Genomic DNA, 14,627 nt, shown 5'->3' with positions numbered 1-14,627 from the left:
AATATAACTATTTTGGAATTCTGTACCTATTTGAAAATTTGCACCTTTCAGGGGAAGGGTTGGCCATTAAATTGTGGTTAATTTCAGCTGTAATCAAGGTAGATACTAACTCTCTAGGCCCATGGCATGCAGCTGTACTGGCATTCTGACAGGTTTTCAGGAATCAGGCTGGGCAGTGCTGAGTAGTTTTGGTATAGAAGCAAAGGGAAATATACACAATTACATGAAGAGGCTATTAAAATACCCCTGCCTTTTAAAACTACCTATTGAGAGATTTCTGGTCAAGATGGAGGCTTAGGTAGACAGGCTTTGCCTCCTCACATAACCATGGAGAGAATTACAACTAAACCTCAAAACAAATAGCACCCAGAATTGTCATAAAATTGAACTGTATGGAAATCTGACAACCAAGGATTTAGGAGGCCACATTCATCTAGATGGGTAGGAGGGGCAGAGACTTGGAGACAGGCAGAGAGGTGATAAGACGTGGTATGGCATGTGGCATGGAGAGGTGGCGGCGGCAGCAGAACTGGCGGTCCTACATTCACATATGGTGGATAAAAATCAAGAGGGATACTTGGAAGTGAATCAGTCAGCCCCAGGCCAGACCACACAGCCCAGGGCAGATAAAGTGCTTCCCAGACAGGTAAAGCTAAAAGAGTTCATCATCACCAAGCCATTATTACATGAAATGTTAAAGGGACTTATTTAAGAAAAAGAAGATCAAAACTGTGAACATTAAAATGACAATAAACTCACAACTATCAACAACTGAATCTAAAAAATAAAAACAAAATCAAACTAAGCAAAGCAGAATAAGAACATAATCATAGATATGGGGATCATTTGGAGGGTTATCAGCTGGGAGGGGGAAGGGGGAAAATGGGGAGAAAGGTGAAGGGATTAAGAAGCATAATTGATAGGTACAAAATAGACAGGGGGATGTTAAGAATAGTATAGGAAATAGAGAAGCCAAAGAACTTACATGCATGACCCATGGACATGAACTAAGGGTGGTATTGCTGGAGGTACACAGAGGAGGGAAATTGGGATAACTGTAATAGCACAATGAATAAAATACATTTTTAAAAAGTAAAAATAAACTGCATATTGGTATGGGGCTAGACTCCTTTTATATACTTCAAATAAAACAACATATAGCAACAGATTGAATGCAGAGGTAAATACAGGCCATACAGTAAAGAGATTTACAAACTTAAAAGAACATAAGTCTTCTGCCTAAATATTTTTTCTTTTGTAAACTCTAGTTATTGTTTAACTAAAATGTCTTTCACTTTATGTCTAATGGTTTATTGTTATTTTTAATCAATTGAAATTTTTAGGTTTCTCTTAATTTCAAACTTATAACCTCCGAGACAAAGTCTTTGGTGGGCTCAGTAATTTCTAAGAGGTTAACAACAACAAAAAAGGAAAAACTGCTGCCGTGTGGCGAAGATCACAATCAACTTGTCCCTCCCATGCACATACAACTCCCTACTAGCTTTTGAGTGCCTGACTCTTAAATATAAGCTGTTTAAGGAAATCATATTAAGCATATTTTATTAAAAAGTAGAAACCAATAAAAATAAAGAAAAAGATCATTCAGCCCTGATGGGTATGGCCCAGTAGGTTGGCGTTGTCCTGCAAACCAAAAGGTTGCCAGTTTGATTCCTGCGCAGGGCACGTGCCTGGGTTGCAGCCTATGTCCCTGTTGGGGATGTGGAAGGGGCAACCAATCCATGTTTCTCTCGCACATTGATGTTTCTCTCCCTCTTTTTCTCCCTCCTTTCCCTTCTCTCTAAAAATAAATAAAAATTTTTACAAAATTAAAAATGATTATGCAAAGAAAAAGACTCCCAAATTAATATCAGTGTCACTGTGAAAACAAAAGGTAACCTATTGATTAAACAAGAACGGGACATTATCTGGGTCCCATTTTTTAAAATAAGGATCATCCATAGCATAAAAAAGATTTTGGAAATGAATGAAAGAATGGTAACGACAAAAATAATAAAAGGATTGGAAGATATAGGTGAAAAATTCTTCCAAAATCCTGAGCAAAAAACAATGAAAAGTTAAATAGAAACAGACATATCCAGGAAGTTCAATATGCAGACAATTGGAATTCTCAGAAAGAAAGAACAGAGAAAAGAATGATAGAAAATCATTAAAAAAAATAATGATTCAAGAGAACTTTCTTGATTTAAAGTCCACTGTGTGCCCAGCACAATGAATAAAATTAAATCCATACCAAGACACATCATTGTGAAATTTCAAAGAGGATTTCCAAAACCCTTTAGGGGTGAAAACAGAACTTATAACCATCAGAATTCATAATAGTATAAGGAATTCTGAATAACAACACTGGAAGCTAACACGCAGTAGAACCACACTTGCACAATTCCATAGACAAATTACCAGAATTTGTTTTTCTTTGTTTTTAGATATTTTAAAGATTTTTAATTGTATTTTTTTTTCATTGCCATTTAGTCCCGTTTACCCTTCTTCCCCACTGCAGTCACCACATTGCTATCCATGTTCCTGAGTACTTTTTCCTTTTTGCTCAATTCCTCCACTCCCTGCAATCCCTCTGCCCCTTAGCAGTCATCTTGCTCTCTATCTATGAGTCTGTCTCTGTTTTGCTTGTTAGTTCAGTTTGTTCATTAGATCCACATATGACTGAAATCATATGGTATTTGTCTTTCTCTGACTGGCTTATTTTACTTAGCATAATGTTCTCCAGGTCCATCCATACTCTCTGTCGTAAATAGTAAAACTGTCTTCTTTTTTACAACCCAGTAGTATTCTATTGTGTAAATATCCCATAGTTGTTTTATTCATGCATCTACTGATGGACACTTGGGCTGCTTCATATCTTGGTGATTGTAAATAACAGTGTAATGAACACAGGGGTGCTTATGTTCTTTTGAATTTATGTTTTGGGTACCTTCAGATATATTCCCAGAAATGACATTGCTAGGTCAAAAGGCAGATACATTTTTAGTTTTTTAAGGTATCTCCATACTGCTTTCCACAATGGCTGCACCAATCTGCATTCCTGCCAACAGTGCAAAAGTGTTCCTTTTTCTCCATGTCCTCACCAGCACTTGTTATTTATTGATTTATAGGTAATAGCCATTCTGACAGGTGTGAGATGGCATCTCATTGTGGTTTTAATTTGCATTTCTCTCATGATTAGTGATGTTGAGCATCTTTTCATATGTCTGTTGGCTATATGTATGTCCTCTTTGGAGAAGTATCTATTCAAGTGCTTGGCCCACTTTTTAATTGGATTGTTTGTTTTTCTTTTGGTGCTGAGTTTTGTAAGTTCTTTATAAATTTTTGATATTAATCCCTTATCAAATGTATTGATGAATATGTTCTCCTATTCTATGGGTTGTCTTTTTATTTTGTGGATGCTTTTCTTTGCTGTGCAAAAACTTTTTATTTTGATGTAGTCCCATTTGTTTGTTTTTTCTTTTGTTTCGCTTCCCTGTGGATATTTCTGATAAAATATTGCTAGAAGCTAAGTCTGAGATTTTGCTGTCTATGTTTTCTTCTAGAATTTTTATGTTTTTGGGTCTTTAATCCATTTTGAATTTGTTCTTGTGTGTGGTGTAAGAAGGTGGTCTAGTTTCATTTCTGCACATATCTGTCTAATTTTCCCAACACCATTTATTGAATAAACTCTCTTTAGCCCATTGTATGTGCTTGCTTCCTCTGTTGAATATTAATTGACTGTAAAGTTGTGGGTTTATTTCTGGGCTCTCTATTCTGTCCCATTGATCTGTGTGTCTGTTTTTATGCCAGTACCGTGCTGTTTTGATTACTATGGCCTTATAGTATAGTTTGATATCAGGCATGATTCCTCCAACTTTGTCCTTTTTTCTCAGGATCACTGTTTCTTTGCAGGGCCTTTTGTGGTTTCACATAAATTTTGGAAGTGTTTGTTCTAGTTCTATGAAATATGTCATTGGAATCTTGATAGGAATTGTGTCGAGTCTATAGATTGCTTTGGGTAGTACAGACATTTTAATGATGTTAATTCTTCCTATCCATGAACATAGTATGTGCTTCCACTTATTTGTATCTTCTTCAATTTCTTTCTTCAGTGTCTTATAGATTTCCAAGTACAGGTCTTTTATATCCTTGGTTATATTTATCCCTAGGTGTTTTATTCTTTTTGAAGCAATTGTAAATGGGATTGTTTTCTTATTTTCCCTTTCTGTTCATTATTAGCATATTAAAATGCTAATAATGATTTCTGGGTATTAATTTTGTATCCTGCTACTTTGCTGAATTCATTTATTTCTTCTTCTTGTCTAATTGCTGTGGTAGGACTTCCAGTACTATGTTTGAATAAGAGAGTTGAAAGAGGACAGCCCTGTCTCGTTCCCAATGTTAAGTGGAATGCTTGTGGTTTTCACCCATTGAGTATGATGCTGGCAGTGGGCTTGTCATATATGGCCTTTATTCTGTTTAGGTATATTTCCTCTATTCCCACTTTACTGAGAGCTTTCTTTTATCATAAATTGGTGCTGGATTTTATCAAATGCTTTTTTTGCATCTATTGATATGATAATGTGGTTTTTATCCTTCATTTTCTTTACATATTGAATCACATTTATTGATTTGCAAATGTTGTACTAACTTTGCATTCCCATAATAAACCCCAGTTGATCGTGGTATATGATCTCTTTGTTGCATTGGTGTATTTGGTTTGCTAATATTTTGTTGAGGGTTTTAGCATCTATGTTCATCAGGGATATTGGCCTATACTTTTGTTTCTTTGTAGTGTCTTTATCTGGTTTTGGAATTAGGATAATGCTGGCCTGGTAAAATGAGCTAGGTAGACTTCCATCCTCTTGAATTTTTTGAAATAGTGTGAGAAGAAGAGTTGTTAGTTTTTCTCAGAATGTTTAATAAAATTCATCTGTGAAGCAGTCTGGTCTAGGGCTTTAGTTTGTTAGGAGTTTTTTTTATTACTGCTTCGATTTCACTAGGTATAATCTGTCTATTCAGATTCTCTTTTTCTTCCCGATTTAGTTCTGGAAGATTGTAGGTTTCTAAGAATTGTATCTATTTCATCCAGGTTGTCCATTGTTGACATATAGTTGTTCATAATATTTTCTTACAATCTTTCGCATTTTTATTTTGTGTGTGTGTCAGTTGTTATTTCTCCTCTTTCATTTCTGATTTTATTTATTTGGGTCCTCTCTCTTTTTTTCTTGATGAGCCTGGTTAAAGGCTTGTCAGTCTTGTTGATCTTTTCAAAGAACCAACTCTGGATTCATTGATCTTTCGTTTCATTTTTTTAGACTCTATTTTGTTTTTCTGCTCTGATCTTGATTATTTCCTTCCTTCTACTCACTTCGAGCTTTGTTTGTTGTTCCTTTTCAAGTTCCTTTAAGTGTAAAGTTAGATTATTTATTTGAACTTTATCTTGTTTTTCTGAGATAGGCCTGTAATGTTATGAACTTCCCTTTTTAAGGATTGCTTTCCCTGTGTCCTGTAGATCTTTTATTGTTGTGTTCTCATTTTCATTTGTTTCAAGGTATCTTTTGATCTCTTGCTTGATCTCACTGTTGACTCATTCATTGTTTAATAACATATTATCTAGCTTCCATGTCTTTTTGTGTTTTTCAGTGTTCTTCTTGTGATTGATTTCTAGATTTATGGCATTGTGGTCAGAGAATATGCTTGATATGATTTCAATCTTCTTAAGTTTATTAAGGCTTGTTTTGTGTCCTGAAATGTGGTCTACGTAGAAAATATTCCATGTGCACTTGAAAAGTATGTATATTCTGCTGCTTTGGGGTGAAATATTTTGAAGATATCAATTAAATCTTTTTGGTCTAGTGTGTCATTTAAGGCTGCTGTCTTCTTGTTGATTTTCTGTCTAGAAGATATATCCATTGAAGTCAATGGGGTTTTAAAATCCCTGACTGCGACTATTTCTGTTGATCTCTCCCTTTATGTCCATCAGGATTTGCTTTACATATTTAGGTGCTCCTGTGTTGGGTGAGTAATGTTTACTACGGTTATATCCTCCTGTTGATTGTTCTCTCTATTGTTATGTAGTGTTCTTCTTTGTCTCTTACTATAGCCTTGATTTTAAAGCCTACTTCTTTCTAGACAAGTATTGCTACCCCAGCTTCTTTTTTTCCTTTCCATTTGCATGAAATATCTTATAAAAATTTTTTTTGCAAGAGGCATACTGGTATTCCACAAGAATTTCTTTTCTTTTTTTTTTCAGGTATATTTTATTGATTGTGCCATTACAGTTGTCCCAATTTATCCCCTTTTCCCACCTCCACCTTGTACTCCACTTTCCTCCAGCAGTCCCCCCCTTAGTTCATGTCCATGGGTCATACATATAAGTTCTTTAGTTTCTCCATTTCCTTTACTATTCTTAGCATCCCCGTTATTTTGTACCTACCAATTATGCTTCTTGATCTCTCTACATTTTCCCCCCATTCTCTTCCCTCCCCCATCCCCACTGATAAACAAACTAAACAAACAGCTAGAACAGGATCAAACTCATAGATATGGAAATCATATGCATGATATCTTCTTTCTTTACTTTTAGCCTGTGTGTGTCTTTCTATCTGAGGTGGGCTTCTTGGAGGCAGCATATATATGGGTCTTGTTCTTATCCATTTAGCTACCCTATGTCTTTTGGTTGGAACATTTAAGTCATTCACATTTAAGTTGATTGCTGATATATTATGTATTTAGTGCCATTTTATTGTTAGACTACTTTTTTCTTGTTTTTTTTTCTTTCTCATTTTCTTCTTCTTCTTAAAGCAAGCCCTTTAACATTTGTTGCAGTACTGGTTTGGTATTAACAAACTCCTTTAGCTTTTCCTTGTCTGGGAAGCTCCGTATTTTTCCTTTGACTTTAAATGATAGCCTTGCTGGGTAAAGTAGCCTTAGATGTAGGTCCTTGCTTTTTATCACTTGTATATTTCACACCCTTCCCTTCTGGCCTGAAATGTTTCTGTTGAGAAATCAGGTGATAGTCTAATTGGTGATCCCTTGTATGCAACTGTCTGCTTTTCTCTTGCAGCTTTTAGGATTCTCTCCTTGTCTTTAAGTCTTGCCATTTTAATTATGTGTCTCGGTGCAGGTCTCTTTGGTCCAACTTGTTTGGGATCCTGTGAGCTTCCTACACTTGTATGTCTTTTTTCTTCACCAGATTAGGGAAGTCTTTGGTCATTATTTCATCAAATAAGTTCTCAATTTATTGCTTGTTCCCTTCTCCTTCTGGTACTCCCATGATGCAGATGTTGTTATGCTTCATGTTGTCCCAGATATTTCTTAAGCTCTCCTCATTTTTTAAAATTCTTTTTTTCTCTTGCCTGCTCTGCTTTGGTGTGTTTTTCAACCTTGTCTATCAAATCACTGATTTGATCCTCTGCTTCATCTAACCTACTGCTTATTCCTTCCAGTGTCTTATTTATTACAGATATTAATTCTTTGTTTCTGACTGGTACTTTTTAATGGTTTCTATGTCTTTTTCATGCTTTCGAGCATCCTTATAATCATTACTTTGAGCTCTATATCTGATAAATTGCTTGCCTCCATTTCATTTAGTTCTTCTCCTGGACAATTCTCCTGTTCTTTCATTTGAGATCTGTTTCTTTGTCTTCCCATTTTAGCTGCCTCTTTGAGTTTGTTTCTATCTGTTAGGTAGATCTGCAAGACTCTGGTGCATACCTAAGTCAAACCCTGTCTGTGACTTGCCCTGGGCAACCTGTTTGGAGCTATCAGTCATCCATTACTTGTGGCCCCCTCTGCTGGGCCTGGGTGTGTGCAGAAAGAACCAGGCTGCGCAACAAGGTCAGCTTTTATCAGCACTGGTTTCTGGGGTGGGTCCGCTACTGTCTCAGAGCTCTCAGAGATTCGCATATGCCTGCAAGCTTTCTATTAGGCTTAAAGAGTGAATGTCTTCCAGCTGTACTCCTCAGCAGCAGCTCTTAAGCACCACAGGGCGGGCAGCATAATTCCTGCAGGTGGGGCTACTGCTTCCCCACAGGCAGGAAGCCACTTGGAGGGAAGCACTCTGTACCAGATAGATAGCTTCTGCAGTTTGGGGAATGACCCAGCACAGGGTCCTTCAGTTCACTCTTCAGAGCCACCAGCCCCAGGCTCTCCTCAAGCATCTTTAGTCCACTTTGCCCTCCCTCCCCCAGAGCCCAGGGTAAGTGGCTGCAAGAGGAATTTGGTGTGTTTCCTCTTGAAGAGGCTCTCTGCATCTCCAGCCATCTCTCCCTGGTAGACTGAAACCCTGCTGCTTTTCACAGCTGGATGTTATCTAGGATCCTTTCCTGGTTCTGGTGCTGTAGGCCAGGGATCCCAGCTTGGAGTTTAGACCCCCACACTTCTCAGAGGGAACTGTCAACCACTGAAATATCCCTCTAGGACTTAAGCTGCCACCTATGGGAGCCCAGCCAGTCCTCTCGTGCCTCCTCCGCACTCCCTACGAGTCACATTGTGGTGATATTTCTTCTTCCATCTGTCCATGGTTATAAGGCTTCCCTCCAGCTAGTGTTCAGTTGGTTATTCAGGGTGTTTTTTCTATAATTTAGTTGTAACTTCATTTTGGTCCTCGGAGGAGCTTGGTGTACCTTCCACTTATCCTCCACCACATTTAGCCTCTAAAATTCCATAGTCAACCAAAGTATCAATCAAATGTGAGAGTAAAGATATCTTCAGACAGTTCAGTTACTTTGCCTCTCATATACCTTTTGCCAAATAAGAAGAAAACCAAGAAAGAAGTAGGGGACCCAGGAGAGAAGTGAAGGAAATTCATAGGATAGAGATCCGAAGACAGTAACTCTAGAGTGAGTAAAAAGCAGCGTCTAGATTAGAACAGGTTAAAATGTTATAAGAAAAATTTATTTGAAAAGATAAAAATGGTAGAATGTCAGATATGTCTGAATATATTACAAGATTACACACTTAGGTGGAAGTTTGGGGTTAAAATAATCATTGCAAAGAAAAATGAGCAAACAAGCCAAATAAGTCATTAAACACAGGAAAAACAACATATTGATATTGAAAGAATGAATTTGGCTTCTGAGATCAGAAAATATGGGCGGGAGTGAATATTCTTGCAAAAACAGCTGTTTCTCATACTCTCTGAAGAGGTGTTTGACTATTTAAGGCAGTCACATCTATAATTTTGATAAAAATAAGTTATAAAAAAGAATATCACAGGCTCTTACAGTAGTCTACAAAAGTCTATAACTTCCTCGTTCCCCCCACACCCACTGTGGTCTCGCAGCCTCGGCTTCTGTGTGTATTCAGGTACTGATAGCCTCTGTATTTGCTTTGTGTCTGCCTACCCCCTCAAACACGTACAAGCTTTGTCTGAACACTTTCTTGAGATCTCTGCTCAAATGTCCCTCTCAGTAAATTACTTAACCCCTCATTGTGCTTTGTGTTTCAGCATGGCACTTGGTATTATCTGGCACTTTACTCTCTCCATCGCGAGACTTCGTCTTTGCTTTCGTGTCGCAAACTCTGCAAAAAGCCTTGAATATAGTAAAGGTTCAAAACTATTTATTGAATGAATACCACTAAGTACATTAATTCAGAACCAAATTCACTGAAGAGCCCAGGCCAGGTGGTTCAGTTGGTTGGAGCATTATCCTGTACACCAAAAGTTTGAGGTTCAATTCCCATTTAGGGCACATAACCTAGGTTGTGGGTTGGATTCCCAGTCAGGGCGCATAGGGAGGCAACAGATCGATGTTTCTCTATCACATCGGTGTCTGTCTGTCTGCCTCTCTCCCCACTCCTTGCTTCCTCTCTCTCTAAAATCAATAGAAACATCCTTGGGTTAGGATCAAAATAATAATAATAAAAGTAAATTCAGTGAAGAGGAAATACAAGTGGGTAAGTAACAAGCCTAGTTAATCTTGAAAGTAAGGTATCAGGAAAATACAAATGAAAGGAATGGGATAATTTTGTCTAGATTAGCAAGAAATAATTATACTGATAATAACATCACTGGCAAGAGTAGAAAAATAAACTGGTAATCTTTTTTTCTTTTATTACTAATTTTTTACTTATTGATCTAAGAGAGAGAAAGGGGGAGAGAGAGAAATATTGATTTGTTGCTCCACTTATTTATGCATTCATTGGTTGCTTCTTGTGTGTTCCCTGACTAGAGATTGAACCGACAACCTTGGCATATCAGGAGAATGCTCCAACCAACTGAGCTACCTGACCAGGGCTAACTCGGTAGTCTTTTGGGATGTAATAGGAAAATATTCACATGGGGCACATATAGGCCTGTGCAAGGGTACCCCTGCAGCAGTGTTTATAATAGTAAACAGTTAGAAACAACTTAAATGCCTATAGAGACATTGTTAAATTATAGCACTCACACATTTTTTAAAAATAATGGGCAGCAAGAAAAATGAAGGACATTATGTGTTCTATATTGTGGTTACATTTGTGTTTCACAGAACATAAGACTAAATTTATAGATTTATGGTTATATATGAAAATTCCTAGAAAAATGCCTAATAGCATACATTTCAGACTTTTATTATATGGATCTCTAGTTCATTTTCTGTGAACATTTATTTCTTGAGCATGTAATATGTGTACGGAGTTGCCTTACATTTTAGAAACAGAGCAGTGAGCAAAATAGGAAAAAAGTACCTGCCCTTATAGAGCTGATAACATAGCAGGAAGAAACAGACCATGAACGATAAAACAAATAGATGCATTTTAGTGCTCTGAAGAAAAGTGAAATAGGGCAAGAGCATAGCAAGTACGCAGTGAGGTGGGAGGGCTCTTGTTGTGTTAAACTCTGCTGTCCAGTAGAGCTTTCTGCAGTAATGGATAAGTCCTAAATTTATACTGTCCAATACTATAAGCCACTAGTTTCATATAACTATTGAACACTTGATGTGAGTTCATCTGAGGAATGCAATTTTAAATCTTATTTTATTTAAATAAATTTAAATTGCCACATATGCTGATTGACTCCACCTTGTTTAGTGCATTTATATGAGATGGTCAGGGACACCCTCACGTAAGGCAGCACTGGTGCTGAGCCCAGTGTGAAATGAATGAGCCGGCCGTGTGTTCCATGCAGAGTGAACAACAAGGTCTTATCTGGTGTAGCTGGAGGCCTGTAAGGCTGAAACAGAATAGGCAAGGGTAAGAGTGGAAGGAAGTGAAGCCAGAAAAACAGGAGGGGCCCCACCATGGAAGGCTTTAGTGGTTGGTATAAAACTGCTTACTCCGTGTGAGATGGGAAGCCATTGCAAAGCTTTGAACAGATAAGTGAAGTGATCTGAATTTTTAAAGAGTTGCTGGAACTGTTCTGATAATAAACAATGGGGGTTAGGGCAGAAGCAGGGAGAAAAGAGGCTCCTACAGTAACCCAGGCTGAAGGTGATAGTGAATCAGAGGGTAAGAAAAGAAGTGTTGAGAGGTAGATGAGTTGACAGTATTGACTGCTGGATCAGATAAGGGGCATCAAGAATGGACTTTAAGAGTTTTGGCTTGAGCAAATGAGATAGGGAGCACAGGGGAAGAGAACATTTGGGGAAAGGATTCAAGAGTTCTGTTTTGGGCATGGTAACTTAGTGACAAATATGTGGATCCTACAGCAAATTAAGTCTGAAACATTGCCGAAGGTAAAAATGACAAAACTGAAACTGTCCTATTTTGGGTACTTCATGAGAAGGCAGGGTTCTCTGGAAAACATGATAATGCTGGGGAAAACAGAAGGCAGTGGGAAAAGAGAAAGACCAAATACAAGATGGATTGACTCCATAAAAGAAGATGTGAGTCTACAAGAGCTGAGCAGGGCTTGTGAGGACAGGATATTGTGGACATTACTCATAGAGTTGCCAGGAGTCAAAGCTGACTCAATGGTGTGTAAAAGTTGAAGGTACCCATAGTGAGTTACGCCAAAGTTCTGAAAATGAGTGATGTTAACATGGGAACTGCAGTTAGAGCTTCTTTCTAGAGAATTGAGTAAGAGTGTCCATAGATGGTATTAGGACAGTCCTCTTTATGTGAGGGGCAGAGCAAGTGACTTGTCATCAACCTTTTCAGCATGAAGATTTTTTTTCTGTCTTTAGTTACATGTGGCCCTAATATTGGATAAGTATTTCTTATTTACTCTATAGAATGACTCCTGAACGAGTAAGGTCCCTGTCACGAGTTTGTGTCCCACTTGTTACTCTGCCGGATTTTGAACCACTGTTGGAAGCTCTGCTCACCTACCATGGAAATGAACCTCAGGAAGTGCTCTGGCCTGAGCTCTTTGATGCTGTGAATGAGGCCTTTTTGCTGTAAGTGGTGTCCACTTATCCTATCATCCAATTTTGTTTTTTTGTAGAATACTTCCGTATGTTGGAAATGCAGTTTTCAAATGTTTTCATGTCATTACCCACTTTGTGCTCTTAAAAATTACTGAGGATCCTCCCAATCAGCTTTTTAAACATGTGGGTGATAGCTGTCAATATTTATCATATTTGAAATTAAAATATAAGTGTTTAAAATATTATATTTAATTTTTATTGTATTTTATTGTTTATGCTATTAGAGTTGTCCCTGCTTTTTCTCCCTTTGCCTACCTCCACCATCCTCCCTCCCCTCCCTCAGGCGATCCCTTCATCAATCCCCCATCATTGTCTCTGTTTATGGGTCATGCATATATGTTCTTTAGCTAATCCCTTCACCTTCTTTCATCCAGTTCCCTGTCCCCTCCCCTCCAGCAGCTGTCAGTCTATTCCAGGTATCTGTGCTTCTGTTTCTATTTTGTTCATTAGATTCCACATATAAGTGAGATCATATGGTATTTGTCTTTCACTGCCTGGCTTATTTCACTAAGCATTATATTCTTCAGGTCCATCCATGCTGTCGCAAAATGTAAAGAGTTTCTTCTTTTTTACTGCTGTGTAGTATTCTGTTGTGTAAATATATCACTGCTTTTTTATCTACTCATCTACTGATAGGCACTAGATATCACAGAAATACAAGAGATTGTAAGAAAATACTATGAACAATTATATGCCAAGGAATTGGACAACATGAGCAAAACAGATAAATTTCTAGAAACACAATCTTCCAAAACTGAATAAAGAAGAATCAGAAAACCTGAGTAGACCAGTAACAACTAATGAATTGAAGCAGTAATCAGAAAACTCCCAAGAAACAAACAAAAATTTTACTTTAAAAAAATAACAATAAATTGATTACATGTTAACACAAATAACATATTTTTATGAAAACCAATGACCTTTTCCAAGCAAAACAAGAGTGGAATTTTTTTTTATTACATTTTTGTAAATCTGTTTTATTGTCTGACTTAAAAGAAGATAGCTGGGTTCTCAGATATTCTGTATTCAGTTTGGTGCGATATGTTGTCTTGGTTAAAGTGTATGAAGAAAATCTAGCTTCATATAGATCTGTAGTTGGAAAAGGTAGGAGTATTTTTAATAGCTATCCCAGATAATTGTGGATATTCTCCTTGCATACCTCACCAAATTTTGAAAATGTGGTTTTATTAAAGTTAGTTGTGATGTAGAATATGAAATTATATCAATAAGCTTTTCATACTGATCCATTAAAACCTACTGGTATCTTGCACTTTTAATGGGTCTTTTATCCAAGTAGGACTTCGTAGCCCTGTTCATGGTTCATTTGGAAGATACTGGTTTGTTATTATGCAGATCTTCCAAACACCGATGTACTTCATTTTGCAGTAACAAAATTTACATTAATTCATTCCTTTCACCACCAATCTCATCCATAGTGTCTTTAAGTATTGGGAACTTATCAAGCTCATGTTGGCGAAATAAATTTTCCAAGATTCTAATTTCTACTTAAAAACTCAAGTATATCATTGGTTTCAAATACTGTCAGTTATTGTACTTCATATAATAGGGTCACTTCATTAATTTTTGAGCAGGTATGTGTCAAATACTCAAATCTGAATAACCACTGTTTGCCTGCCAGTCATTCTTTTAGGTTTCCATTTTAAAAAGTGGCAAGTTCATCTCGCAGCTTTTTCCTTCAGACAATAGCATATTTTTTGTTATGTAACAGAAATGTTTTATGCACACTTTTCTTTTTACCACACAGAACTTTTTAGTAAGTATTCTCAAGGATAAAACTTAATAAAACTAATATTTTATACTGTTTCATCAAACACACTTTTATGTGAAACTGGCAGCGTTTTGACTGGGAGTATGTAGTCATGAAGGATATAGTGACCACTGTCCCTTCTGTGATCTGTGCTGGGTACAACACTGTTACCATTGTTGCTTCTGCACAGTGATGCAAACATCAACATGGCTGTTCTAAGAAAAGCTGTGTCATTCAAAATCATTACTCAACATTTAAGTATTTCTGTATAATGTGTGTATCTCTAAGTTCACCTAAAAGAACTCCTGTCCTTTGTTGGTGTTGATACCAGGTGAATAAAAGCAACACAATTAGTCCAGCCATATCTAGAAATTACATATTAAGGCAGAAGGACAACTCTGGTGATGAAATATTAATTCATCACATCTACATTTGAAGTGTTTAAATCCTTGTTGAGACTGAATGATAGGTCTCAAATTGATGTTGTAATTAACTAGCACTGT

At 37.1% G+C, this 14,627-nt stretch overlaps 1 protein-coding gene across 7 annotated transcripts in view; it reads left to right on the top strand.

Annotated features, from left to right (window-relative positions):
- FANCC (FA complementation group C) overlaps window positions 1-14,627 on the top strand; it is a 306,042-nt gene that overhangs the window by 209,782 nt on the left and 81,633 nt on the right. For 6 of the 7 annotated variants that reach the window (XM_090274026.1, XM_090274029.1, XM_090274024.1 and 3 more), the window contains one exon: window positions 12,162-12,326. The exons of the other annotated variant lie outside the window; for it this stretch is intronic. In XM_090274026.1, coding sequence (XP_090130152.1) covers window positions 12,162-12,326 — 165 coding nt within the window. The remainder of the gene's footprint in view (window positions 1-12,161; window positions 12,327-14,627) is intronic. 7 annotated transcript variants of the gene reach the window in all.

Source organism: Furipterus horrens, unplaced genomic scaffold (genome assembly GCF_987537825.1).
Source record: "Furipterus horrens unplaced genomic scaffold, mFurHor1.1.pri manual_scaffold_4, whole genome shotgun sequence".
NCBI classification, from domain to species: domain Eukaryota; kingdom Metazoa; phylum Chordata; class Mammalia; order Chiroptera; family Furipteridae; genus Furipterus; species Furipterus horrens.
The sequence above is the reverse complement of the archived record's forward strand: the minus strand, read 5'-3'. Positions and strand labels throughout refer to the sequence as shown.